Genomic DNA, 27,126 nt, shown 5'->3' with positions numbered 1-27,126 from the left:
TGTAAGTTTAAAACTATCCATTTGCTCATTTCATGGGACATGTATTACCTCCTACAAAATTACCAAATCCACTACTGCGAAGAATTGATCTTTTTGAATACAGTGTGGTCTTGACTCAGGGAACATAATCTGGGCATTTGTTCTCCATGCTCATTACTGCAATGATTGCAATTATCCTTGAGTATAATGAAGAAGAATTGTGAGTTAATCATTACCATTTGAATAATTCAGGTTTGGCAGACATTTTCCTGAGAAAGTAGATTGTTACACATTATTGAGAGTTTGGAGAACTTTTCTGCTTTTTTTCAGATTTTTTTCCCTAAAGTACAATAATAAACAGAGAGAATATAATTTAAAAAAAAAACCTCATATCCAGATCAAGAAATCTGATAGGGGAATAGGTCTTTTTATAAGGACCAGGGACATACTAATGGCACACGTCACATACACACACACACACACTCAAAATCTACATATCTACTTAAATTCTAGAAAACATAAAATATGTGCTGGGAGATCTTGTGTCATTGTGAGACAGAGACTGGTGAAGGACAGGACATCGTAAATTGCTAGGATTAATGGCTCCAAAGTCAGTGAGGAGACAAACACAACTTGCTCTACCCTCAACAACTCTAGTTACCAGAGTTTCAGCACCTCCACGGGATTCGTCCAAGCTCGAATTTTCCATGGGTAAGCATTCCCAACATCCCTTTCCAAGGTAACCTAAAAAGAACAAAATTAAGTTTCCTCCCTGGTGACTTCTAAAATTCCCTGAACAAGGTGATAAAATGAGAGATTTAGACACCATTCATACTATAATGAAAGGAAAATGCCAAATTACACTCGCACTTCAACATGAGTGACTGTAGAATTGAAGGCAGTAAATAAACAATTGCAACTTATGTTGAATTGGATCTTTTGAAAAGGGTGAAATGAATTTTTACCACAGTGTTTCGTGTTTGATGAGATGAGAGACTAGGTGAGGTAAGTGGGTCACCCCTAAGGGAAAGGAAGAAGAGTTTCAGGGTGTTTGGCATGCCGCAGAGCTCTGCTTCTTGAACTTTTAATTGGAAAAATACAAATGGAAGCTGCACAGAGGCATCTTTATCTGCTGAGGGAGGCTTTGCTTCAGTGATGTGATTTATGATGGGAGGAGTTTTAACACTGTAAGGCTGATGCTTAACAAAGGGCCATCGCTCCCAGGGGCTTTGTAAACTGAAGTGCCACACAGACCTTTGGGAAGATTTAAGGTGTTGTCATCAAGGGCAGGAAGAAGATGAGATGACCTCACCTCTCAGCTTTTCAGCGCCATTATTCTAAGATCTGTAAAACCCAAAGTCTTTGTCCCTTTGGAAGTTTTCTTGTATAGTGGCTTGGGCTATATTTATTACAGAAGTACTGCTAAATTAGGCTTTGTCAACAATTCCGAGACTATGTTTAGAGCAGACATAAACAATCGCCTGGGAGTTATACACAATTCTATTATTAAATATTTTTCCTGTAACATCTAATGTGCAATTCTTGTTTAGGTTGACTGACAGAGTCCAAAAATTCATGAAAGACCATAATGATTCTGCTATAATACTCAGCATATTCATATTCAAGTCAGGTTAACTGGACAATTATATATTAGATACCCAGGATTTGTCATCATCTGAGGGAGGTGCCAGAGACAGAACTGGGTAAGATACTGTTTCTGTCCTGGAGGAAGAAGGTGTGGGGAGGAGACTGTATTACAGGCCATTGGAATGCAAATGAAATAGTGACTTGAAAGCTAGTATACAATGATCAGAGTCTATGGTAGAGGCTTGGAGTATAGTCTTGATTTTAAATTAAAGAATTTTTTAATTATAAAAGTAGTATAACTATATTACATTCAATTTGCAAAGTATAAACAGGAAAACGGATGTCATTTACTCTCACATACCTCTTATTATTTTATTCCAATCTATTTTCCAAAGAATAATTTCGCAGAGTTGTAGGATATACATGTATAAAATTGTGTCCCTTCCCTTCTTCTTTGTTTTATTTCACATGAGCCTAATTCAATGTCACTACCTGGTCTCCCTAACAAGTATAAAAAGCTGTATGAGGTTTTACATACATAGAGAGAAAGACACACACAGACACACTTAGAGAGACAGAGAGACACAATTCATATACCATAAAGTTCACCCTATTTAAGTTTACATTTTTTTTAGTATATTCAGAGTTGTACCACCATCACTGCAATTTAATTCCAGAACAATTTCGTCACCCCCAAAAGAAATCCTGTACTTTTCTTAATCCCCCCACCCTTTTCCTCTTTCCTCGAAATTGCTCATCTACCTTGTCTATTCTGGGCATTTCATATAAAATGTAATGATATGTGCTCTTTTGTGTCTGACTTCTTTTACTTGGTATCATGTTTCAAGGTTCATTCACTGTAGCAGGTGTCATTACTTCATTCCTTTTGATGATGAATCCATTGTATGGCTGTACCCGTTTTGTTTACACATTCATCAATTGATAAACATAATAGTTCTTTCCACTTTTTGGCTATTATGAAAGCTGCTATGAACATGCATGTACAAATCTGTGTGCAGACATAGGCTTTCGACTCTTCAGTGTATGGCCCTAAAGTCAAAGTGCAAGCACTATCCTAGAATTATTTTTAAAATCATGTGTTTCACACTTGAGTAAATTTGGCCATTCCTTTGTGTATGGAGGAAGTGGCAGTAGCAAATTAAGTAGTTCTCAGGAGAGTGACTAAAGACACTGTTTAAACTCCACAGCAAGAGGACCTTGATGCAGCTCTCATATCAATCCCTTCGGTGACTATTCTCACTCCCTGTCACTGGGGAGGCAGCACTGAAATGGCCTACTCAGCTTCTGTCTGCTACACAAGGAATATCACATGCCACTAGGTATTTTCGATCATTTGTGTGTGTGTGTGAAATTCAACTGGATTTGTGTAAGGAACTAAGTAAGCAAGGTAACTGTTAATAAAAATGATATTCATACTAGATTAAATTCAGAAGGCTAAAATCTGTTAAATGTTTACATGTTTAGCCAAGCATACAAATCTGCTTGTAAATATACAGGCATATATTGAGATTTTTAAAATGACTTTTTCTCAGTGTTCCTAAAATAAATCACAGCTCAGGAAAGGTCTTCTTGGGAAGGCAACTTTAATAGAAATAGAGAAAGAAGGTGAAGATGATCTTGGCTGATGGGGTTTGAATTTGGGAGACTGGCACAGAAGCAGTACCGTAAAGAAAAACATTGAAGTTAGTCATGGTAGAACTAATTTTATCATGGAGGACAACTGGTTTGTTTTCAGATATGCTAAATTTCATGTGACAGGAAGATATTCAAGTTAAAAACATCCTCTCATGAAAATTCTTGAATAGGGCTTAGGAAAGATATCAGATCAGGGGTCATCTGGGTGTCATCGGTGAAAAGGTTTAAGTTGTAGGGAAGAGGGAGACCTCTGAGAAAAATGGTTTGGACAATGAAGAGTAGAATCCTAAGGACTGAATTTTCTGAAACAGAGCTCAGCTCCAAACCTCTGCCATCCTCTCTCTCTCTCTTTCTCTGTCTTTATACTCTTGATCTTATGATCTCACCTGATTATAGGGCCCACTTGGCTAAATAAATGTGTTCCCTATTTACACCCTTATAATTTAAATCTACCTTGATATGAATAAAGATGCAAACAAAATAAAGTACTGAGCAAATGCTTGAAGTAAACAATGAAACCACAGTATATACAGCAGAGAAATGAGAACTGAGGGCTATGAAGAAGAGTTCTTTGGGAAAATTAACTTCCTCTCTTCTAGTTTTTGTGAAAATTTATAACTAGATTCAAATTTGTAAGAAAAATAAGAATCTGAAAGCTTTTAGAATCAAATATGGTGTACGTGAGGGAGAGCTGTGGATGTTGGATGTAGTTGAAAATAAGACTCAGAACCTGTGTTTACCCATGGTAAATATAAGCCAATTTATTTGAGTATTTGGGGACTAAGAAGCCAAAAAAGTTATTTGCACATGCTCGTATTTATTGAAAAAATAAATTTAAAAAGAAATAATTCAGAAATCAAGACAAAAATAATACTATAGTTTTGGGGTCATGACTTCATAAAGATTTTTGAGAAGCACAAATATCTTAGTGCAAGATGTTCTTAGAAGTCCTAAAGAGAGAAACAGAGGCAGAGAGGCTAAGAGGAAAAATTTTCAAATTCTCATTCCAAGACATGTTTTTAATTTTTTTTTTAGAGAGAAGGGAAGAGGGGCCAGGGGAGAGAAACATCAATGTGAGAGAGAAACATATTGGTTGTCTCCTGTACACGCCCTGACTGGGGATCCAACCCCCAACCTGGGTATGTGCCCTGGACCAGGAATCAAACCCAGGACTTTTCCGACACTCCAACCAAGTAAGTTACACTGGCCAGGGTAGGAAATACATTTTTTTTAAAAAACTAAAGTTTTAAAATTTTAGAAGCAAAGAGAAGGAATGAGAGAAGGAAAAAGGTGTAGGCAGGTTCATTGGTATAAACTGGAGTTGAAGAACATGTTTAGCATTTTTACTGCCTTCTCATACAATGAAATATTATAGGCATAACTTTGTATCTCGACGAGTGTGATGAATGGAGAAAGAGGCTGGATTGGAGGTGGATCAAAAAATGCACGTTAGGAAGTTGATATGATAGCTGTATGCAGTACACTTTGACAGAAGTTGAAAGAAGTAAGAGTTCTAGCACAGGAAGGTTCAAAGGCTCTCTTGAAAAATTACATAATGAGTTCAATCACAGGCTACAAAAAGACTGCTGAGACTGTATGACCCTTACTCAATTTCAAAGTCCAAAGTTATTAGTAAGTTTATAACTGGTAGCCTAAAATAATCATAGTTCCAAGCTGAAGATCAAATTATGAAGTTAACCTTCTTTTCAATAGCAATCAACTCAGGAAAACACACTTTAACTACTTTTTCTATATGGGTTTAAAATCAGATCCTTGTTGTGTTATCTTGGCTTATTTGGGAACCTCTTGATTCTAAATTCTGGTTTTAAATAATAAAGTTATCAAAACAAAAAGAGCAACTAGAACTCTTATTTTGGGCGCAGACACAACAGCTGGCCTGCAGGCTGCGTCCTTCAGTATGTGCTTGAGGTTGTTGACATAGCAGCAGTTGTTTCTTTAAAAAAAAATTTATTTAATTTATTGGGGTGACCTTGGCTAATAAAATCATATAGATTTCAGATGTACAGTTCTATGGTACATGATCTGTGTACCACCCAAAGTCAAGCCTCCTTCTGCCACCATTTACCCCATTTTACCATTCACTACCTCCCCCCACACCCTTTTCTCTCTGGTAACCACCATCCTGTTCTCTGTTACTGAGGTTTTTTTGTTTTGTTTTTTCTTAATTCCTTCACCTTTGTCACCCAGCCCAATGCACCTGCCCTCTGAGAGCTGCCAGTCTGCTTTCTTTCATCCTGCACCGCTATAGCTACAATTAACCATTTTCATTTGTCCTCAGCTTCATTTCTCTCTGCTTAGCAGCCTCCAAGATATTCACTCTTGACCTGAAGTAGGTTGAAACTGGAGCAAAAGACAGGATTCCTTAGCAAAAATCACAATCTACATACTAGCCTCATTTTTACTTTTTTTTTTTTTTTTTTTAATGCTGGGTAGTCCCTCAACTTTCACAATTTTCAAGTACTGGTTTTGCCTTTTTATTAAAAGGCTCTACTTGGGGAGCAAGTTGGCTGGTGGTTAGGTATATTTCCTCATTCTTAAAGGCACAGGGCAGTGTCCACTGTGCAGACCTGATGTATTAGCCAGAACGCAATGTTCAGGGTCCTCTGAAGGGGGTCAGCTGATCCCTCAGGGTGACTCACACCCTCCTATCTGTCATTTGGCTCTATTGCCTGCCACTAAGGATAAAGGTATATAAATGTTGAATCACTATGTTGCACACTTTAAATCAATATAATATTGTATGTCAACTATACTTTAATTTTTAAAAAGTGAGTGTAATGCCATGAAGGACAAAGAAAAAAATTGTATCAAGAAAGAAGGAGTTTTGACTGTAATTGCGTCAGGGAATATAAGGACTGAAAACTTCAGGCACATGGAGATCCTTGATCATGACAATAAACACTCTTTTGGTAGTTTGACCAAGGTCAAAGTTATAGTGCTGCAGTGGAAGAGTTAGAGGAGAGATGCATGAGTGGAAGTACATTACAGATGACTTCTCTCAGGGATCTGGCTATGAAAGGGAAGAGATCAAAGAAGAATATAGGATCTAGGGGGTTTGTAACTGTTGTCATTGTTTTTAATATAGAAAACAATTGAACATAGTAAATGCTAAGAATGATAGAAATGGTGAGTTTGAATATTTCAAGGGGAGAAGAAACAATAATGTAAGTTTCCTGAGAAGGTAAAAATATATTGGCCCAAAAGAAATTAGTAGTTTTTTTGAGACGCCCTGATAAAGGAGTACCACATTCTGGCTCTTTCTCCCATGATGACTACCTGATTTCCTCTTCAAAATCAGTTTCTAATATGATTCATTTTGTTTGTATTAACTCATTTGATTATCTCTTATTCTTCATTATTTTGGGGTCCAAAAAACCTACTAAAAATGTGAGGCAGGTTAATAAATAAAGTTATTTGACAAGCCAGTTAAAGGAACACAAGTGATGCAAATAGGAGAATAAAGAATCATGTTAGAAATGAGAAAGATTTAATTACATGTAATTCTTTTTAAAAGAAGAGGCTATATTTTCCAATATATTGAATATATAAAAATCCAAATATCATAACTTTGTGAGCAAATTTTATGCACATTATCAATAGCATATAGTAAGCATTCAATAAAAAGACATTTCTAAATTAATTATGCATGTATATATAAATTAAAGTGTGAGTTTTATGCTTGCTACTGTATATTTTCAAGTATGAATTAAGGGCAAGAATCACTATCTGTCCATGAATATACTTAAACAGTTTAAAATATCTCACAGAGCTATATTCTATCTTCAAGTTTATTAACGAATGTCTCCACAGAGCTTTCATGTGTTTATAGTTAGTGCGCTGAAACTCAACACTTATTTTGTATAACATTGCTCAATGGAGCACAGGACACTAAAATTATGGCATAATCATAGTAAAACTCTGAAATTTTTTTATTGGTAAAAACCTTTCAAAAGTGAAGACAACCTAGTAAAAGTATGCCAAAGTAATTTCAGATTGTTGTATACTAAAATTTATGAAACTTGTAACTTAAACACATACACAAAATGTAGATAGTGGGTGGACAAAAATAGATTTAGTTGTTTGCCTAGAAAGATATGCAGGCTACGATTATTATAGTAACTTTATTATAATACAAGTATAAACTCTGTGTTTTATGTACTCACACTATAAACGTAGTTTTGCCCACACCGGTATATGTATTGTCCCACAATTGTCCTAGACCCATATTTATCTATGAGTTCTTCTGAAAAAAAAAAGTGATGGAGAATGATTGCTTTTTTTTCCTGTGGTAAAATGTACATGACATAATATTTGCCATTTTAATGATTTTAAATATATAGTTCAGGCATTAAGGACACATTGTTGTGCAACTATCACCATCACCCCGTCCGGACCTCTCTCACCACACCAAACAGAAACTCCACAGCCATTAAGCACAGTCCCCAGTCCTGAGCTCCCCCAAGCCCAAACCTACTTTACAAAGTCTACTTCCTCTGTGAACTAGATTCTATAATATACTTCATAAGTGGAATCATACAAAATGTGTCCTTTTGTGTATGGCTTATTTCACTGAACATAATGTCTTCAGGGTTCATCCATGTTGTAGCATATGTCAGGATTTCCTTTTTTATGACTGAATTATATTCCATTGTTAAGTATACACCATATTTTGTTTACACATTCATCTGCCAATGGAGACTTTTGTTATTTTCACTTTTTGGCTATTGTGAATAATGCTGCTATGACCATTTATGTACAAATATCTGTTCAAGTCACTACTTTCAATCCTTTTGGGTAATACCCAGAAGTGGAATTGCTGGATTACATGGTAATTCCATATTTTTAAAAAGAAGGTATCATCTAGTGTCTTCAGTTGTTGTACCATTTTACATTTCTACCAGCAATGCACAGGGCTCTAATTTCTCCACATCAAATTATTGTTTTAAGGATAAAAATATGAATTACAAGTTTGTGATACAATTTCTGTTCATATTTCTTTTTATTTTCACTTGCTTTTAGCACTGATATCAAACCATAGGATTTTTGATGCAAGATTTAGTTTGATTAGAAACCCTAAATCCAAGAAATCTATTGAAAGGGAGAGAGAGAAAGTTAAAAGTTATAAAAGTTAATGCATAGAATAGCTATAAGGAATGGGGTCAGAAGGCAGAGTTTCCTCCCTAAAATCTTACTGTCATGCTTCATTCCTTAGAATGTGGTGGCCAATTCAACTTACAATAAGAAGCTGAGAAGAAAGACAAAAGCATGTTCTTATAACAGCAACTAAAGGGAAAGATGCATAAATGAAGAAGGAACGAGTTTTGCCTTTGAGGCAGAGGTAGAATTAAAGATAATGTGCACCTACATATTCTGTGGCTTCCTGACAAAAAGGTAATTAAGAATTTAGGATTATTTGTATGACATTTTCTTCAGACTGTTATATATAAGGTAAATGGTGATAATTTGGTTTAAAATATTATAAGCATTTAAATAAAATAAAAGAATGTTTAAGGGATTGAAATTAAGTAAAACATTCAATATTTGAAACAGGCTAGAATTAGAATCATTATTTTAGAATTAGGAATAATCATTTAACAAAAAAATAAAATGACAAGATTCATAAAGCAATTTCTTTAATTAACAGAAAAATATACAACTTCTAAGGTTCATTATAATATGCCTATTATGACATTTTATAAAATATTGACATAGACATTAAAATTCTATTGTTCCTAAATTTGTTTATAGAATATTATAAAGAGAATATTTTACATATATACTTAACAATTTCATATGAAAATATACTCACCTAAAGCATAACAATAATTTCATTTTACAAAGCACAGTAGTATAAATTTAAAAAAATAAATTGTCATTTTTTGTGATAAATCCAAGTTTCATCTTAGAGCTTAAGGTAATTTAGTGTATTTCATCAAAGTTAATTCAAACTAGAATTTCAGAATTACCACTTGGATATCATGGAATACTGTGACCACCTTTCAGAGTCATTTTAAAATTATTCACATAGGACTTTGATTAGTTTAGCTACTACACGCACGTTGAGACTATTTCCAAGTAGACGATAACGCTGTTTCACTGTTATATTCTCAGGAAATCCTAGAAAAAGAGAGATAACAATTTATAATGCAATCACTTTATAATAATAACTTTCAGAGATAAAAGGATATATCCTTTAGTAAGAGCACAGTGGTCATATACATAAATAAGCCCCCAAGTTCTCCACAAAGTTCAATGAACAAATGATAATTTAGAGCCAAAAATATTATGTAACAGTACATCACCTACACACTGTGATATTGTCATATCACATTACATATCACATTATGCACAGTGCACACACATATATACATTTAACATCTTCAGAACTACTAGAAATTTGTATGTTAGTGCACTTTAGGAAAGCAGTGGCTACCTATTTCACAGTTGTTTTATTTAATAATATGTTTATTGAAGATACAATCCACATTCTATAAAATTCACCCTTTTAAAATATAAAATTCAGTGATTTTTAGTATAGTCACAAGTTTTTCATACATCTCTACTATTTAACTCCAGAACATTTTAATTAACTGCAAAAGAAAGCCAGCCCACAGTTAACATCATACTTAATGGTGAAAATGTGAAACATTTCCTCTAAGATTGAGAACAAGACAAGGATGTCCACTCTTGCCAATTTTACTCAACATATTATTGGAAGTCCTTGCCAGAACAATTAGGCAAGAAAAAGAAATAAAAGTCATTCAAATTGGAAAGGAAGAATTAACCCTATCACTATTTGTAGATGATGTGGTATTGTATACAAAAATCCTAACTACTCAACCAAAAAATAGTTAGAATAAACAAATTCGGTAAAGTTGCAGATATAAAATCAACACACAAAAATCTGTTGTTTCTATTACTAATAATGAACTATCAGAAGGAGAAATTTAAAAAACCAATCCAATTTACAACTGTATCAAAATGAATGAAATACTTAGGAAGAAATTCAACCAAGGAGGTGAAAGACTTGTACTCTAAAAATTATGAGGCACTGTTGAAAGAAATTGAAGAAGACAAAAACAAATGTAAAGATATTCTGTGATAATGGATTGAAAGAACTAATATTGTTTGAACGTCCATATTACTCAAAACAATCTACAGATTCAATGCAATACCTAATGAAATTCCCGTGACTATTTTCACAGAAATAGAACATACGATCCTAAAATTAATTTGGAACCACAAAAGACCCAAATAGCAAAAACAATTCTGAGAAAGAAGAATAAAGCTGGAGGCATCATGGTCTTTTATTTCAAACAACATTGGGAACCTATAGTAATCAAAACTATATGTATGGTATTGGTATAAAAACAGACTCATTGATCAATGGAACAAAATAGGGCACCCAGAAATAAACCAATAGCCTATATGATCAGTTAATTAATGACAAAGGAGGTAAGAAGATAAAATGGGGGAAAGGACAGTTTTTTCAATTACTGGAAAAACTGGACAGCCATGTGCAAAAGAATGAAACTAGACTATCTTACATTGTATACAAAAATTAACTCAGAATGGATTAAAAACTTGAACATATTAAGACCTGAAACCAGAAAACTCTTAGGAGAAAACATAGACGGTAAGCTCCTTGACATAAAGTCTTGAGACTAATGTTTTTGTGCATGACTCCAAAAGCAAAGGAAACAAAAGCAAAAATAGACAAGACTACAACTAAAAAACTTCTGCACAGAAAAGGAAATCATCAACAAAACAAACAAAAAAGGCAACCTACTGAATGAGAGAAAACATCTGTGAATCTGATAAAGGGCTAATATCCAAAATATATAAAGAACTCATATAACTCCATATGACTCCAAAAAACAAAAACAAAAAAACAATTAAATTAAAAAATTGACAGAAGATCTGAATAGGCATTTTTCCAAAGGAGACACACAGGTCAACAGGTTCACGAACACAAGCCCAACATTACTAAGCATTAGGGAAATGCAAATGCAAATCAACACTGCAATAAGGTATGACGTCATACCTGTTAGAATGGTTATTTTAAAAAAGACAAGTACTAAAAAGTGTTGGTGAGCATACAGAAGAGGGGAACTCTTGTGTACTGTTGATGGGAACGCAAATAAGTTAAGCCACTGTGGGGAAAGTATGGAGGTTCCTCAAAAAATTAAAAAATAGAACTATCGTATGATCCAGTAATTTCACTTCTGGATATTTATCCAATAAAAACAAAAATACTAATTAGAAAAAGTTTATGCACTTCCATATTCAATGCAGCATTATTTATGGTAACTAAGACATGGAAAAACCCATGTCCACCAGTAAATGAATGGAAAAGAAAATGCCATATATACAGAATATACAATGGAATGTGATTGAGCCATAAAAAAGAATGAAATCTTGCCATTTGTGACAACATGGATGGAGAGTGAGAGCATTACGTTAAGTGAAGTTGGTCAGACAGAGAAAAACAAATGCCATATGACCTTACTCATATGTGGAATCTAAAAAATAAACCAAGCAAGAAAACAAAACTCATAGGTACAGAGGACAGATTGGTGGTGATGGCTGGGGGAGGGGAAACAAAATGGGTGAAGGGGATAAAAAGGTACAAAATTCCAGCTATAAAATAAATGAGATATGAAGATGTAATGTACAGCATGGGTAACTATAGTTAATAATACTGTATTCCATATTTGAAAGCTGCTAAGAGGGTAGATCCTAAAAGCACTCTTCACAAGAAAAAAAAAGAAAAAAATTGTAACTATGTGTGGCAACAGATGTTAACTAGATTTATTGTGGTGACCATTTCACAATGTATACAAATATCCAATCTTTGTTGTATACCTGAAACTGATACAGTATTTCAATTATACTTCAATTTTTTAAAATGCCAATACCCATTAGTACTCATTCACTGTTTCCCTTCTCTGCTGCTCAACCAGTAATCTACCTTTTGTCTCTATGGATTTGGCAATTCTGAACATTTCATATAAATGAAACCATACAATATGCTGCTTTTATTTCTGGCTTCTTTCATTTAACATAATGTTTTCAAGGTTCATTTATATTATAGAATGTACCAATACTTCATTCCTTTTAATGGCCAATAATATTCTATTGTATGGATACATTACATTTTATTTATCCATTCAGAAGTTTGAGTTATTTCTACTTTTTGATTATTATGAACAATGTTGTTATGAACATTATGAATAAGTTTCTGCATGAACATTTATTTTTAATTCTCTTGGATATACATGTAGGGGTGAAATTGCCGGGTCAAACAAGAACTCTATTTCCAACATTTGAGGAACTTTCAGACTATTTTCCAAAGTAGCTATACAATTTGATATTCCCAAAGATACAAGGGATTTCTCCGCATTTTTTTCAACAGTTATTGTCTTTTTGTGAAATGGTGTCTACTATGGTTTTGATTTACATTTCCCTCATAACTAATGATGTTGAGCATCTTTTCCTGTACTTATTGGCCATTGGTCTATTTTCTTCAGAGAAGTGTCTATTCAAATCCTTTGTCCATTTTAAGATTTGATTATTCTTCTTATTGTTGATTTGTAAGAGTTCTTTATATATTCTGGATACAAGTTCCTCACAGTTGTTTTTTTATATTTTGCTTCCACAGACTGACTTTCTCATGGTGAAGTTCTATTTGCTACATTCTTTTTCAAAACAAAATGGCCCACAGATACTACATTTACTGGAACAAAGCCTTGTGAGTATCAACATAAAAAACTGTCTGTGTCTCAGAGTATACAGCATAATGTTGGTTACAATGGTAGAAATTCACATTCAGTATCCTTTGGCATAGCAAGTATATAAAAGAAAGGCAATTTATATACTAAAAAGAAGGAACTGAAAAGCTTTAAGAATAGCAAAATTTCATACACTTGTGAGGATCAAAAGGTAGAGATGATTAGGATAAAGTTGCTTCCTCAACACTTGACATTATACTTACAATAAAATAACAGTGATTGCGATAATAAAACTGTATTTGCAATTAAGCATAATCATAAAATTGCTATTATAAAGATAATATGTCTTAGGCAAGCACATTAGTTATCTCAAAAATTAGTAAGTTCAAAGTAGCCATAGGTACAAATACATCTACAAAAGGATCGTCATAAAGATGACCTTTTGCAATATTAAGATTACATCATAGGAGAAGAAACATTTGAGAATAAGTCAGATTTGGCTCTGACCAGTGTGGCTCAGTTGGTTGCATGTCATTTTGCAAAGCAAAAGGTCACCAATTCCTGGTCAGAGTACATGCCTGGGTTGTGCGTTTGGTCCTTAGTCATGGGTATGAAAGGCAACTGATTTACATTTCTCTCTTACATTGAGGTTTCTCTCCCTCTCTTTCTCCCTCCCTTTCCACCTCTCTAAAGTAAATAAATAATATCTTTAAAAAAATAAGTCAGATTTGTAAAAATTATATGTGCATGTGCACTTTATATATAAATATAGATATTAAAATCTAATCTACCTATGGAAAAATTACATAATTTTTTAAAAGGTCACTTTTAAAATACTTAGGTACATTGAAAATAATAATAATCCTCATTAACAAAAAACATAGAATTAATGAGGTCAAGCTAGCAGCTTTCATTTAGTAAGGGTAGGTTAGTGTTCTTCTCTTCCAAAGCCTGCTATCTCACAAATGCGCGCTACTAGCCACAGAGGGAACCAGGACAAAATGTATGGAAAAATCAATGCAAATCCATCATTGCCAGTGGACAGGCAGGTCAAACAATGCCCATTTTGGAGCCCAGGTCAATAGTGTCAAAAGCACACATGAAGGACAATTCTGTAGGGGTGCTTCTTAGTGATAATATCAGGGCAAGTTTGACTATACAAACAGATCACATATTTTAAAAGAAGGTAAGCAATGAAAAAGGCTTTCTTATATGTATTATATATGTATTTTACCCATCTAAAATTTTTAAGTAATGAGAAAAATATATATGAAGGCTATAAAAACAAATAAATGTTTATGATTTACAAAATAAAAGCTAACTCTTAAATTTTATATTGTGTCAATGTGTAAACATTTTACACACACTACCTTACTTAACTGTCACAACAACCCAATGAATTTGGTGCAATTACCCCTGATTTACAGATGCATAAACTAAGGCAGGGAGTGGTTAAGGTAGAGGTAGGATTCAAACTCAATCAGTCTGACTCTGGGGTCCATGCTAAGTTTCAATATTATGAAAGTGGTGACTGCTATATGCAAAAGCACTTACCTAAAACTTAGGAATTTCTTGTTATTAGATAGTGATCTCTTTTCTCTTTTTAGTACTATCTAAAGTAACTTTGCTCATTCTAAAAAAAGAAAAAAAAACTAACAAGGAAAGCAGACTGGGAATTAAATTGTTGAGCTTAATCCTCAGCTCTTTTGTTTATTTCATGATGTTCTCACTGACTTTGTGACATCAACTAAGACAAGGAAAGTCTGTGTTTTTCTTAAATAATGCTCCCCATGATATTTGTGACTGAATGAGATCACCAAGAAAAAGTCAGAGAACAAAATAAACCTGCTTGCTGTGACTACGCTCAGCGATTCAATTACCAAGAGGGTGGTCAAATTATATTAGCAGTTTGTTCACACTGTCAAAAAGGATGTGTTCTAAAACTTCATCTGTAAGTCCATTATTTAGAATTTAAAACATAATCCATTCATCCCATTATGCGCTTCAAGAATAGTACTATGCTACTATTAAAACAACATTGGATTTGGTAGTTTGGATTTTCTGCCTGAGAATGCCAATCAGAGTCAAAAACACATTCCTCCCTGCATCCCTGGAAGCATGTTAAGGAGGCCTGTCTTTCCCCTCCTCATGAGCCACGTAGGGTAACATATCCACCCCATCCCAAGACAAGGCATCAATAGAGGAGAGAGCACGCGCACCAAGGACAGGGGATCAGGTAGGGGCAGAGCTGCTCAAAGAAGCAACAGCATGTGTTCCATCTCTTAATAGCCACAACCCCTGCAATTTCTGGACTGCCAAAACAGTTAGGACTTTGTCTTACTCTATAACTGTATCTATCTTATTTTCATTCCTGAGATCCCCTAATTTTGGTCAGTTCTGGCATCTGAGCTCTTGAGTCACCCTTCCTTCCCATAAGGACAGCTTCTTCCTACACCACTTCTCCACCTTCTCTTTTCTCCACTTAGACCTTGTAGGGAAGGACGAAGTCAAATACTTGATAAGAATGCATCTTCAAGGAGAATAAACCCCTTATACAAAAATGATAAGTTCTTCGACCACCTTTTAATTTCTTCATAAAAAAGAAAATTCTAGGCCTTCTTTCACATGATTTAGTATTGGGTTATTAGAATGGGACCTCTGGAAGCAAGAAAATAAGCTGGAAAAAGAGATACAATTAACATCCATCCAGAGGAGAGGTGAGGAATTGCTGATTTGGTCCTCAGTGCCTGAAAATCACTCAGGACCATTAATGGAATAAAGGGAGAGAAGAATTACGTCTGAAGGGAATGGATTGAGGCAGGTTATAAATGAACATGGGAATACAAAGGAAGAAAAATGTTAGTAATTGCACAATCAGGATAGAAAAAAGTTTCTTACATCTATCTGTCTGAGCAAGGGTTTCTTCATAAACTACACATATAAGCCCATAATGAATTTTGGGACCTTTAAGAAATGAAAGCTAAGGTTTGCATGTATCCCACATACCAAACTCTGGAGGAAATCCAAGGAGATTTGCTATTTCTTTAGGAGTAAAATATCGAAGTTTAAGCATTAACAATTTTTTAATCTTTTCTTCTTGTGACAAATTGGTAAGAGATTTGTAGATATCCTCAATCTGTAAGAAAAAACCCCAAGACAATTGATAAAGTGGAATGCAACTAGGTTTGTTAAGATCATCTATTGTGAGACAGTTTAGAAATGATGGCTATATAGTCTGCTGTAACATACGGCAGCACAAGGAAAAACGTCCCTTCAATAAACTGTGTATAACTGGCTCATCAGTGGCAATATAAACTTTGAAAATGAACAAAAGCTAATGTTCAACAGATCATGATACTTGCAGTGTATCTGTCATTTTTGATCCCTCAAAAATTAAATCATAAAAATATAAACAATAAATGATGACCTAAAAGAAGTATAAAGATTAAAAAAAGAAACTTGATCAACCATGAAATCAATTTTATAATGCTTAACAAGTACATCTTTAAAATGTTTACTGTTTATAATCAATTTCATCAAATTATTTTCTTAAAATGATAAAATATAAATTCCTCAAATAAATATATATAAATATTCAATAAATATAATTCCTCAAATACAGGTATAAAACTTGTAATATATCAAGCTTATATTCAACCAGGACACCATAAAGAGTTTATAATTGAAGTATTAATAAAATATCTTGCTAAAATATAATTTCTTTCCTTAAAAGTCACTTTTTATAGTATGTGCCCCAAACGAAGTCTCCGATATTAAGATATTTATGCATAATTTTAGAGAAATTAACTATTGTATACTGCATGTCAATTTATTCTTTATGGAATAAAAAAATCCAGAAGGTAAGAATAAAAAGAAAATAAAAACATAAATATTTTTTGTACATAAACTTATGCAACAACAAAATCTTCTATAGTAAAGAATTATATTTGAATATAAATATGAATTATATATAGTCATTCCCAATGGAACATGTACAATTATTTTGACATTATCAAATTTTAAGTATTAAACATAATTTTATCTAAAATAATTTTCAAATAATTTGCTTATAAAGCATGCACAGAGTACCTTCACATCCTCTGCAGTCTGCAACACAGATCCTGTCCCTTCTATATACCTTCCATAACTGAAAAATTAACACAAATATTACATGGCATCTAATGCATTTGTTAATGAAATTTAAAAAAATATTTCCTGAATAAATTAATCAATCTCATAAATAATTATATCCTTCTGAAACACTCTGAATGTCATTACATAAATACACTGGTAATTGAAAATTACTAGGTGAGGGATATAAGAGCATTCTATTTAAACTTTCCAAACACTAAACTTGGCATAGTGTTTTGAGTAGTATAAATATTATTCCAAATTATGTATTATCAATTGTCATTTCTTTGTATTGTCATTTTTAAATGTTCATCATTAGTAAGTATGTACTTGTTACAACTTTATATCCAAATACTATTCAATATTTGCATCCCTTCCACTCTAAACATAATGTTATATAGATGAAAATAAAGTGCTGCTCTTTTTTACAAGGCCAGAACCTTTCTTCTCATGAACACAAGATCCAACTCTCCAGGACCATGAAAAACAGGAGACCTGTTTTAGATATTACTAATATTTCTTCCCTAAGATAATTGCCAATATGGTTATTCAACATATTATCATTATTATTTTTCCTAATAGATCAATACTAAATATAAATTAAAGAAAAAGTTCACATTGGAGAACCATTGTTTTCTCATATGTAATTATATATGTATGTTTATATTGTCTACACTAAAATAGACTTTTACAGTAAGGCTTCTTATATACTATATAATTACAAAAAAATTTCAAGGTCATTTTTTATTACAAAATTGATGTCTTGTTTTATTAGAATCCTAAAAAGAAACTATTGGACTTGGAGTAGACAACAGCTGAGTGAAGTCTTTTAAGGTAATGAAAAGCAATAAACCCATTCCCCTGGAAGTACAAGGTCAAAGTATGATAAAATCAGATTGAGTCTGCTATGATTATATCAGAAGCATAATGCCCTGTGCAAGACAGATAGCTAGTAGGTAAAAAGAGAAGACCTGAAGTTGCAAATCATACAACTACTTATGAAATGCAGTTGAATGGCATTAACAAAGCAAAGTCAGGAATCTTTCACAAAATTTTCTGGAAAGGTCTAACTTTTCCCTTCTTTCTAGGTTTTAAAAAATTGATGAAAAATATATTAACATTTAAGAAATAACCCAAAGGTAACCAGTAAAAGAAATTATGATATACCCATACCATGAGAATAGAGGAGTTCTTTATGTACTTAAATGCAATAATATCCAATTTATATTGTGCTATAAAAAAGAGCACACCATAATGGATATGTTAACACTTACTTAAAGAAGGGGGTAAAATATACATGTATATTTAAATACACTCACACATAATACCTCTGGAAGATCAGAGAGTAAATTGAAATTACTGGTTGCATGTAGAGAGGGAAACTGAATGGCTGAAACACAGGGTGGAAGGGAGTCTTAAAAATCTTAGTACCTTTAGTATTTTGAACCATGAGAATATATTACTTATTTTAAAACCTGAATAAAATTAATTAATTCATATTCACCCAAGTATATGTTTATTGATTTTAGAAAGAAAGGAGGGGAGAAAGAGAGAAAGATAGAGAGGGATATCGATTGGTTGCCTCCTGTGTGCATGCCAGCTGGGGATGGAAAAATGCAACCTTTTGGTATACGGAATGAGACTTCAACCAAATGAACCACCTGGCCAGGGTAAAACTGAATAAAATTTAAAATGTACTCTAACATGTGCTAGATGATTCAGTTCCCTATTTTGATACTAAAATGTAATTTCTTCTCTATATTTATCATGAGTGGACATAAATTTTTGAGGTCTGATGTGCCATTAAAAAGAAAAAAGGGTGCTAGGGAGAATCAAGATGGCAGAGGAGTGAGTGGAAGTCACACTGACCTCCTCCCAGAACCAACCTGGAATTACAACTAAACTGTTGAGAAATCGCCTAGAACAAACAACTGAGCAGTAGCGAGAGAGGAGCCTTGTAACCTCAGAGACAGAAGAATCAGCTTTAGCACAGCCTAACTGGTAAGGAGTGCGGTAGAGACTCAAGAAGGCAGGTGGGGCACTACAGGCAGCAGCACCAGAAAGATTTGAAAAGGCCAGTTGGATCCCCCTGAGAAGAGGAGGGTCTAAACCAAAAGCAGGAGTCTCCAGCCTACAGCACCAGAACCCAAAAAGTACACAGAAAACAGCCCACTGGGAAAGGCGGCAGGGTTGCTCTCTGCCAGAGACAGGTGGCTGGAGACACAAAGAACTGTTTAAAGGGACAATGCATAAATTTTTATTTGCAGCCACTTACCCTGGTCTCCGGCAAAGGTGGGGGCAGAGTGAGCTAGAGACACCAGAGAGACTGGGGAAGGAGGCTTTGGGGAGAGGACTGAGAGAGTAGCCAGCAGGATCTTGGTGCTCACTCATCCCCCATGCGGCAAGAGCCATCTTGCTCAGGCAGAGACCACTCCCCCTGAGCGGCAGCAGCATCAGAGAACCCAATAGCCCCACCCCCGGGTGGGATTCCAACCTGCCCTGTGCTGTCTAAGCTGTCTGCTGAGTGCAGAGTGGTAGCCACAGATAGTAGATCCCTGGCTAAAAGGGGGACAGAGAGGTCTGGAGACACTTGAGGTGAGACTGCGATGGAGGCTTTGGGGAGAGAAGGGAGAGAGTAGCTGGCAGATCCCAGTGCTGACTCCTCCCCCATACAGCAGTAGCATGAGAGGACCCAATAACCTTGCCCCAGGAGGGGCTCCACCCCACCCTGAGCTATCCAGGGCGGCCTCCTGAGTGACGAGGTTAACAGCTGAAGGAGACAGACACAAACAGTAGATTCCTGGAAGTCTTGAACAGACTGCCTAAGGTCAGACAGGGACATCTGACATCATCAGAGGGAGATTCAAAAAGTAAAAACAGCAGTCTCCCACCATAGAAATTCACACCACAAAGTTAGGAAATCAAGACAGATCAACTTAAGAAGCAGAAACAAAAAAAGAAGAGTCTCACAAATAATGGGAAGACAAAGAAACATCTCCCAGTCGAAGTGATGGGAGGAATCCACAGAAAGAAAACTAAATGAAATAGAGGCAAGTAAATTATCAGATATTGAGTTCAAAACAATGATTCTAAGGAAGCTCAAGGAGCTCAGTGAGCTCAGAGAGAATTACAGGAAATTACAAGGAACTTACTGCAAACTATATCAGCATGAAAAAGGACATAGGAACTATCAGCAAGAGACAAGAGGAAATGAAGAACACAATTCCTGAATTGAGGAACACAGTAGAAGGAATCAAAAGGCTAGATGAAGCAGAGGATTGAATCAGTGAGCTGGAGGATGAGGTAGAAAAAAGCTTCCAGAAAAAGCGAGAAAATGAAAAAAGACTAAAAAAGAATGAAAAGGCATTGAGGAAAATGCAGGACAGCCTGAAACGTAGTAATATCCATATAATAGGGATACCAGAAGGGGAAGAGGATGAGGAAGGGATAGAGAAACTGCTTGAAAAAGTAATGATGGAAAACTTCCCTAACTGGATGAGAGAAAAAGTCACACAATTCCTGGAAGCACAGAGAGTCTCATTCAAGAGGAACCCAATGAGGCCCACTCCATGACACATCATCATTAAATGGCAAATATCAAAGTCAAACAGAGAATCCTAAAGGAAGCAAGGGAGAAAGAGGTGGTAACATATAAGGGAGCCCCAATACGGCTAGCATCTGAATTCTCAACAGAAACACTGCAAGCCAGAAGGGAATGGCAAGAAATATTCCAAGTCATGAAAAGCAAAGGCCTGCAACCAAGACTGCTCTACTCAGCAAGACTCTCAATTAAAATGGAAGGCAAAATAAGGAGTTTCCCAGACAAAAGATGGCTAAAAGAATACACCTCCACCAAACCAGCACTGCAAAATATGCTAAAGGGACTGCTTTAAGATGAAGAAAAAGAGTCTATGAATACCCAGTTCCTTTCACAGTTGCTAATACTTGATATTACCAATATTTTTATATGTATGAATCTGATTGTGACAATGATGTGTTCTTTTAATTGTTCCTTTATTATTTGTTGAAACTAAACTTGGTTTTGTATATTTCTTGCCTATTTCTATTATTTTTAAAAAGCTTTAAATGACTATTTGGTGTTCTTTATCCATTTTTTGATTAAATGCTTGTAGAATTTTTTCCCTAAAAACAAAATAAAACAAACCATTAACCCTTTTTAGATGTGTTGCAAATACTTTCCTATTCCATTATTTGCCCTTTAACTTTTTTTATATGTATATTACTATATAGTCTTAAATGTTTAATATAGTCATATTGCCAATATTTTACTTTATAGCTTCTGGGTTTGAATATTTTACTTCAGGGTAAGAAAAATATTATATTGTATGTTCTCCTAAAACTCCTTAGATTCTACATATTGATTTTTAACTCATCTGAATATTTCTTGTATAATGTGTGAAATATGGCTCTATATTTGTTTTATTTCAAGTAATAGTGGTCCATGCACCTTATTTGTTGAATAAGCCTTATTTTCCCCATTGATTTGAAATATCAACTTAATCATATATTACATTGTTGGACAGATATATACATTTGTCTCTAAAATGCTCATTTTATTTCATTGATCTACTTGATTATTTCTGTGCTGGTATAATGTTGGTTTAATTGCTGAGACTTTATAATGGATTTAAATGTTTTAATATTTTATAATGGGTTTTAACATTTAATAATAAAAAAATCAATCTGCATTTAAGAAAGAAAGAAGGAAGGAAGGAAGGAAGGAAGGAAGGAAGGAAGGAAGGAAGGAAGGAAGGAAGGAAAGAAAGAAAGAAAGAAAGAAAGAAAGAAAGAAAGAGGGAAAGAAAGAAAGAAAGAAAGAAAGAAAGAAAGAGAGAGAGAAAGAAAGAAAGAAAGAAAGACAGACAGACACAATGGAATACTACGCAGGAGAAAGAAAAAAAGAAGTACTAAACTTTGCGACAGCATGGATGGAACTGGAGAGCATCATGCTAAGCGAAATAAGCCAGGGGGCGAAAGACAAATACCATATGATCTCACCTATAAGCGGAACCTAACCAACAATGCAAAGAAGCAAGGAAAATACGACCAGCAACACTGAAAGGAAAAGAAATCAACAGAGACAAGAGGGAAGGGGGGGCAGGGAAAGGGAAGGGAAGGGGAAAGTCAAGGAACATATAGCAAGGACTCATGGACAAAACCAAAGGGGAAGAGCTGAGGGAGGGAAGGTGGGAGGGGGCAAGGGAAAGAGGTGGGGGGAAGGCAGAGACAAATGTATTTAAAAAGTAAATAAATTAATTAAAAAAAATATTAAAAAAAAAAAAGAACATAAAATAAACTAAAAATAATTGTAAGTAAATCCAAGTTAACCTCATAGGAAGACATTTCATTGTAAGTTGTTGATTCAGATTAAAATTTTTAAAATATAAAAAGAAAGAAAGAAAGAAAGAAAGAAAGAAAGAAAGAAAGAAAGAAAGAAAGAAAGAAAAGAAAGAAAGAAGTCCTACCTTTTGCAACAACATGGATGGAACTGGAGAATATTATGTTAAGTGAAATAAGCCAGTTGGTGAAAGACAAATACCATATGATCTCACCTGTAAGTGGACTCTATTGAACAAAATAAACTAATGAACAAAATAAACCACAGGCATGGAAACATGGAGCAGACTGAAAGTGACCAGAGCAAATGGGGAAGGAGGACAATGGTGGAAAGAACAAGGAAGGACTAGACAAAGAACATGTATGAATGACTCATGGACATGGACTGCAGAGTGGGAACTGACTGTGGGAGCAGGGCGTGGGGCTGGGATGGGTGGAGGACAGCAAGGCGGAAAAATTGAGACAAATGTAAGAGAATAAACATGATTTATAAATTTAAAAACTATTATTAAAAAAATAAATAAAAATGCAACCAAAAAAAAAAAAAGCACTAAAAAATTAGCAGTTCAGCATCTTTAGAAACTGTGTTTCCACCATGGGTACTTAAGCTCCTATGAAAGTCACCAAACAAATGTCATCGTCTTTCATGAGCAGTTTTATGGGTTGTGCACATAATGTTCTGCCAGAAGCAATTTTTACTTGTGCATTCTATTGGAACTTCATGAAAGCAGGCAGTTTAGGGGAAAAAATCATTCTAGCAGGAACATTTTATAATATGCTCCTTGTTTTGAGAACTAAACAAAACAATAGGTATAAAAACCTAGTTATTTTGGATATAATATGAATAGAGTCTCTTTAAAACCTACCCTTTTGTAAAGCACATGGATCTTCTGCAAGTGGGTTTAACAATGTCTAACAAAAGAGCGTATCGCAGCAATGACTTTGGTGGTAAAAAGTACTGATTCATATCAACGTCATCTTCAAGAAAATCTTTGAGCATTTGCACAGAGAGATCACTGTCCTGTTGATGCTTCCTGTCAACTTCTTGTGCAGTTTCAAGTTTAAAAAGAATGGTTTCTTTTCCAGAACATTGTCTACTGTTATCAAAGGAAACATTTCGTTCAATTTTCTTTCCTTCAATTTTCTTTTCCACAATTTTCTTTTCTGCATCTAATGCAAGTTTTTGTGGATGTTCAAATTCAATTTGGGGAAACTCCATCAGTACCTGGCATTAAGCAAAAATACACAAATTGTCCAAAGCTTTATTAAAAATAAAAGAAATTAATAGCATCTAGTCAACATTATACCAAAACTCTTTTAGTCTTTATAAAGTTGTCATTAAAAAGATAAAAACTGTTTTTTACTTATATTTACACAAATTATTACAAGTTTTTCTTCATACAGCTATAGTGTCATCTGGCTGCAGATGATTTATTTCATGGAGTTACTACTTTCTGAATTCATTAATAAAAAATTCAACAAAGTAACAGGAGTATGTTGAATAAATGTAAAACATCACACCTGTGAAAAAAGTTTAGAAAGCAACATTAGCATTCCTAGAAAATGTGCTTTGGAAAAAAGCTTGCCTTATCCCTTCGTCAAAGAAGAAAAACTGGAAAATATGCATGATCTAAAGGAAAACTAGTAATTAAAGAAAGAAAAACACTTTTCACTCTGAAAGGTTAGTTCTACTCTTGCGTCCCATAGGAAAAACTTGTTCCTGCAAAACATATACCATGTATAAAGTCCTATTTTGGAAAAAAAAAAAAAGTCCCAGGAATTTTTAATCATGAATCTTTGTTAATATACTTTATACATTCTTTTTGGAATTACCCCCTATGGGAAGGGAAGTGTATTGGTATTGTATTGCAGGGGATTGAAATGAGGCTACTGACCCAGTGAGCAGGACATGACTTTGAGTTCCTACTGTGATGGTTATGGAGAGCTTCACTTGGACGACTGACACTCTATCATTCAGACCAGTTGTTGACATGACAGAAGCATGTACAACTGCCTACGTAACTAGATGTCCTATTATAGCAACTGAGAATTTTGTTCTATTTTGTATCAATCATTACTACTTTTAATCAATTAAGGTTAAATAACATTGACTTCAATAAAAATGCAACCAATGTATTAAAATACTCAAGTCTTTTTTAAAAGATAGTATAATTGAATTTTATCAAAGTAGTCAGTGGATTTTGTTGGAGGAATTATGATAAACACAAAATAGTCAATGGTCAGAAGGTAAATTATAGAAGAAAAAGGAGGGTAACAGCATTAGTGCTAATTTTTTAAAATTTTTAATTTAATTTTTTTCTAATGATAAAAGTGCTTTGTTTAAAACAATAAATATGGCATCATTAGAAAAAAAGGCCTAGGGGATAGATCTAGGGCATGGTCTACATTATAGGCTCTATAATATATATAAACCTCCACGAAGTAGTTCTTGAAATGAATTAACACACTGAGATTTCCAATAGATAAATAATAATAATGACAACAACAACAATAATAATAATACCTGACCAGGGGCTTGAAAAGGTAATGGCTCTGACTGAAGCTTTGCAATAAGGAAATACCGGAGCCTTGAATTTGGAATGCCAAGCTGGAAATTAAAGAGATCTGTATCAACTACAGCTCTGTTAGTACCTAGTAAAGAAACTCATACAGATGTACGTTCAGCCTCTGCTATAAAAAAATTTTATTAGCAAGTTGTGGAAGACTTCTTTGCAACAATTCTTAAACCCTTTAAACTGCTGCTTTATACCTTTATTCTGAATGAAATAAAGATTGAATCTGATAAATCATATGTCTATGAGTCACTTTCATTTTATATTTCCCAGAAAAGAAGTTATATGGATATTTTTTATATTCATTATTAATATATAATTATAAAGAAATAAAATACAGCTATTCTTGGTGATTTATTACCTCATTTTATTAAAAAGGATTCACCAAATTTTAAAGTTAAAAGGCAATAAATAGGAAATAAAATTTGAGATCAGATATGTTGCCAATTTCCACAGCTGGACATCTAATTTTTTTAGACTGGTGTTAATTTAGTTTTAGGTTTAAAGTATAACATTAGCTTATACAGTCCATTAAAGATAGTTCCACGTGCAAAGTAAGTGTTCATTCATTAGAAATGTATTGAATAAAGGAACAGACTGAAAGGAGGAAGATGAATAGAGGTTACAATCCCATTATTACCTACGGCATCGATCACCCCCACCCCCCGCAATTTGGGTCGATCATAAAGTAGTGAGAGACTTCTGATCCTATAGAGAAGTCATTGTGAAGGATAAAAAGTTTTTTGTTTCTTTTTTAAATGTATTTGCCTTGCAGTCTTAGGGTATACTTAAGTTTAATAACAACAACAAGAATAAAAAGAAAAATATGGACATCTAATTTTTGAAATAGGTTTTCTTCTAATTTTAAGGCAAAGAACTATAAAATAGGTAAAAGATGATAACAGGCTAACAATACAAAGAGAAAAGAAAAAATAGGCAATGATACTTGTAATATCAAAGATCTACCAAATTCTTATCATAATCAGTTTCTTAACCATGAAATAGAAGCAATGTTTGCATTTTAATGGTATGCCCCACCCCAAAAGGATTAGAAAATTATACTATGCTCATTTTGTTTTCTATCTTTGATTATTTTGAAGCATTACTAAACTACAGCACACCTAGTTTGTAAATACTGCATTTCACATATTTTCAAAATATACTTATTTTTTTATGTGGAAAGAAAACTATATTCTCTGTGAGCCTCAAGTTATATAATATAGATTTTTCATAAAATGTATAAATGAATCTATATGCCTGTACTATATTCTTTGAAAGTAAAACCCATGTCTGAAGTAATTTTAAGATTTACCTATAATATTATCCATATAGATCCATTCTTCTTACTGATTCAAATTCCCTTTGAGAAAATTTATATAAGAGTTTATAATTTTGGTACCTACAGAGGTTGGCGATAATAGAAATTCTTGGTACTGAAAGCCGCAATTTTCTATTGTTTTTATTAACAGGTCTCTGAAAAGACAAAAAATAAAAGGAAAGAAAAAAGAAAAGCTTTCATCCTACAGTTGAAAATGGAGTTCCTATGTAAAATATTATACATGAAGCTTTAAGTGAAAACTGTACCTCCACTCAAGTTGTTTAGAAAGAATAATCCTAGGTCTTTATTAAGTCCAGTACCTGAGAAATTATATTTCTCAAAGAAAAAGGAGATAGTTTTCATTATAAATAAATACAGCTATCAAATAATTTATCCAAACTACAAAGAAATAGTCACTCATTTACTGATAATAAATTTGCTATGTGACCTAGAACTATCTGTAGCAATGGGGCAACACTGTTAGAGACAGCAGCTAAATCAAAGACTTGGATGTGTTCTCTCCAGTGGGGCTACCATCGGAAAGGGCCCTGACACAGGCTGGCTTCTCCGTCTAACTGTATGACAGAAAATGCCTGTCCACAAGGCCAAATCTTTTTTTTTTTCCAATTAAATTTATTGGGGTGACACTGGTTAAAAAAATAAATGCAATAAAAAAATAATAAAAATTGTGTAGGTTTCAAGTGCACAGTTCTATGATACATCATCTGTATATTGCATTGTGTGCCCGCCACTCAAGGTCAAATCTTCTTTC

The 27,126-nt window shown here is 34.0% G+C and overlaps 1 protein-coding gene across 1 annotated transcript in view; it reads right to left on the bottom strand.

Annotated features, from left to right (window-relative positions):
* Positions 1-9,259: 9,259 nt before the first annotated feature.
* The window catches only part of TRDMT1 (tRNA aspartic acid methyltransferase 1), a 49,456-nt gene continuing 31,589 nt past the window's right edge, over positions 9,260-27,126 (bottom strand). The window contains exons 6-11 of the mRNA XM_054590548.1: positions 26,440-26,509; positions 24,988-25,071; positions 23,330-23,688; positions 17,064-17,121; positions 15,981-16,110; positions 9,260-9,360 (exon numbers count right to left, since the gene is read on the bottom strand). Of these exons, the coding sequence (XP_054446523.1) occupies positions 9,260-9,360; positions 15,981-16,110; positions 17,064-17,121; positions 23,330-23,688; positions 24,988-25,071; positions 26,440-26,509 (802 nt within the window). The remainder of the gene's footprint in view (positions 9,361-15,980; positions 16,111-17,063; positions 17,122-23,329; positions 23,689-24,987; positions 25,072-26,439; positions 26,510-27,126) is intronic.

This window comes from Pteronotus mesoamericanus, unplaced genomic scaffold (genome assembly GCF_021234165.1).
Source record: "Pteronotus mesoamericanus isolate MK-2021 breed Mesoamerican mustached bat unplaced genomic scaffold, CSHL_Meso_final contig_130, whole genome shotgun sequence".
NCBI classification, from domain to species: domain Eukaryota; kingdom Metazoa; phylum Chordata; class Mammalia; order Chiroptera; family Mormoopidae; genus Pteronotus; species Pteronotus mesoamericanus.
The sequence above is the reverse complement of the archived record's forward strand: the minus strand, read 5'-3'. Positions and strand labels throughout refer to the sequence as shown.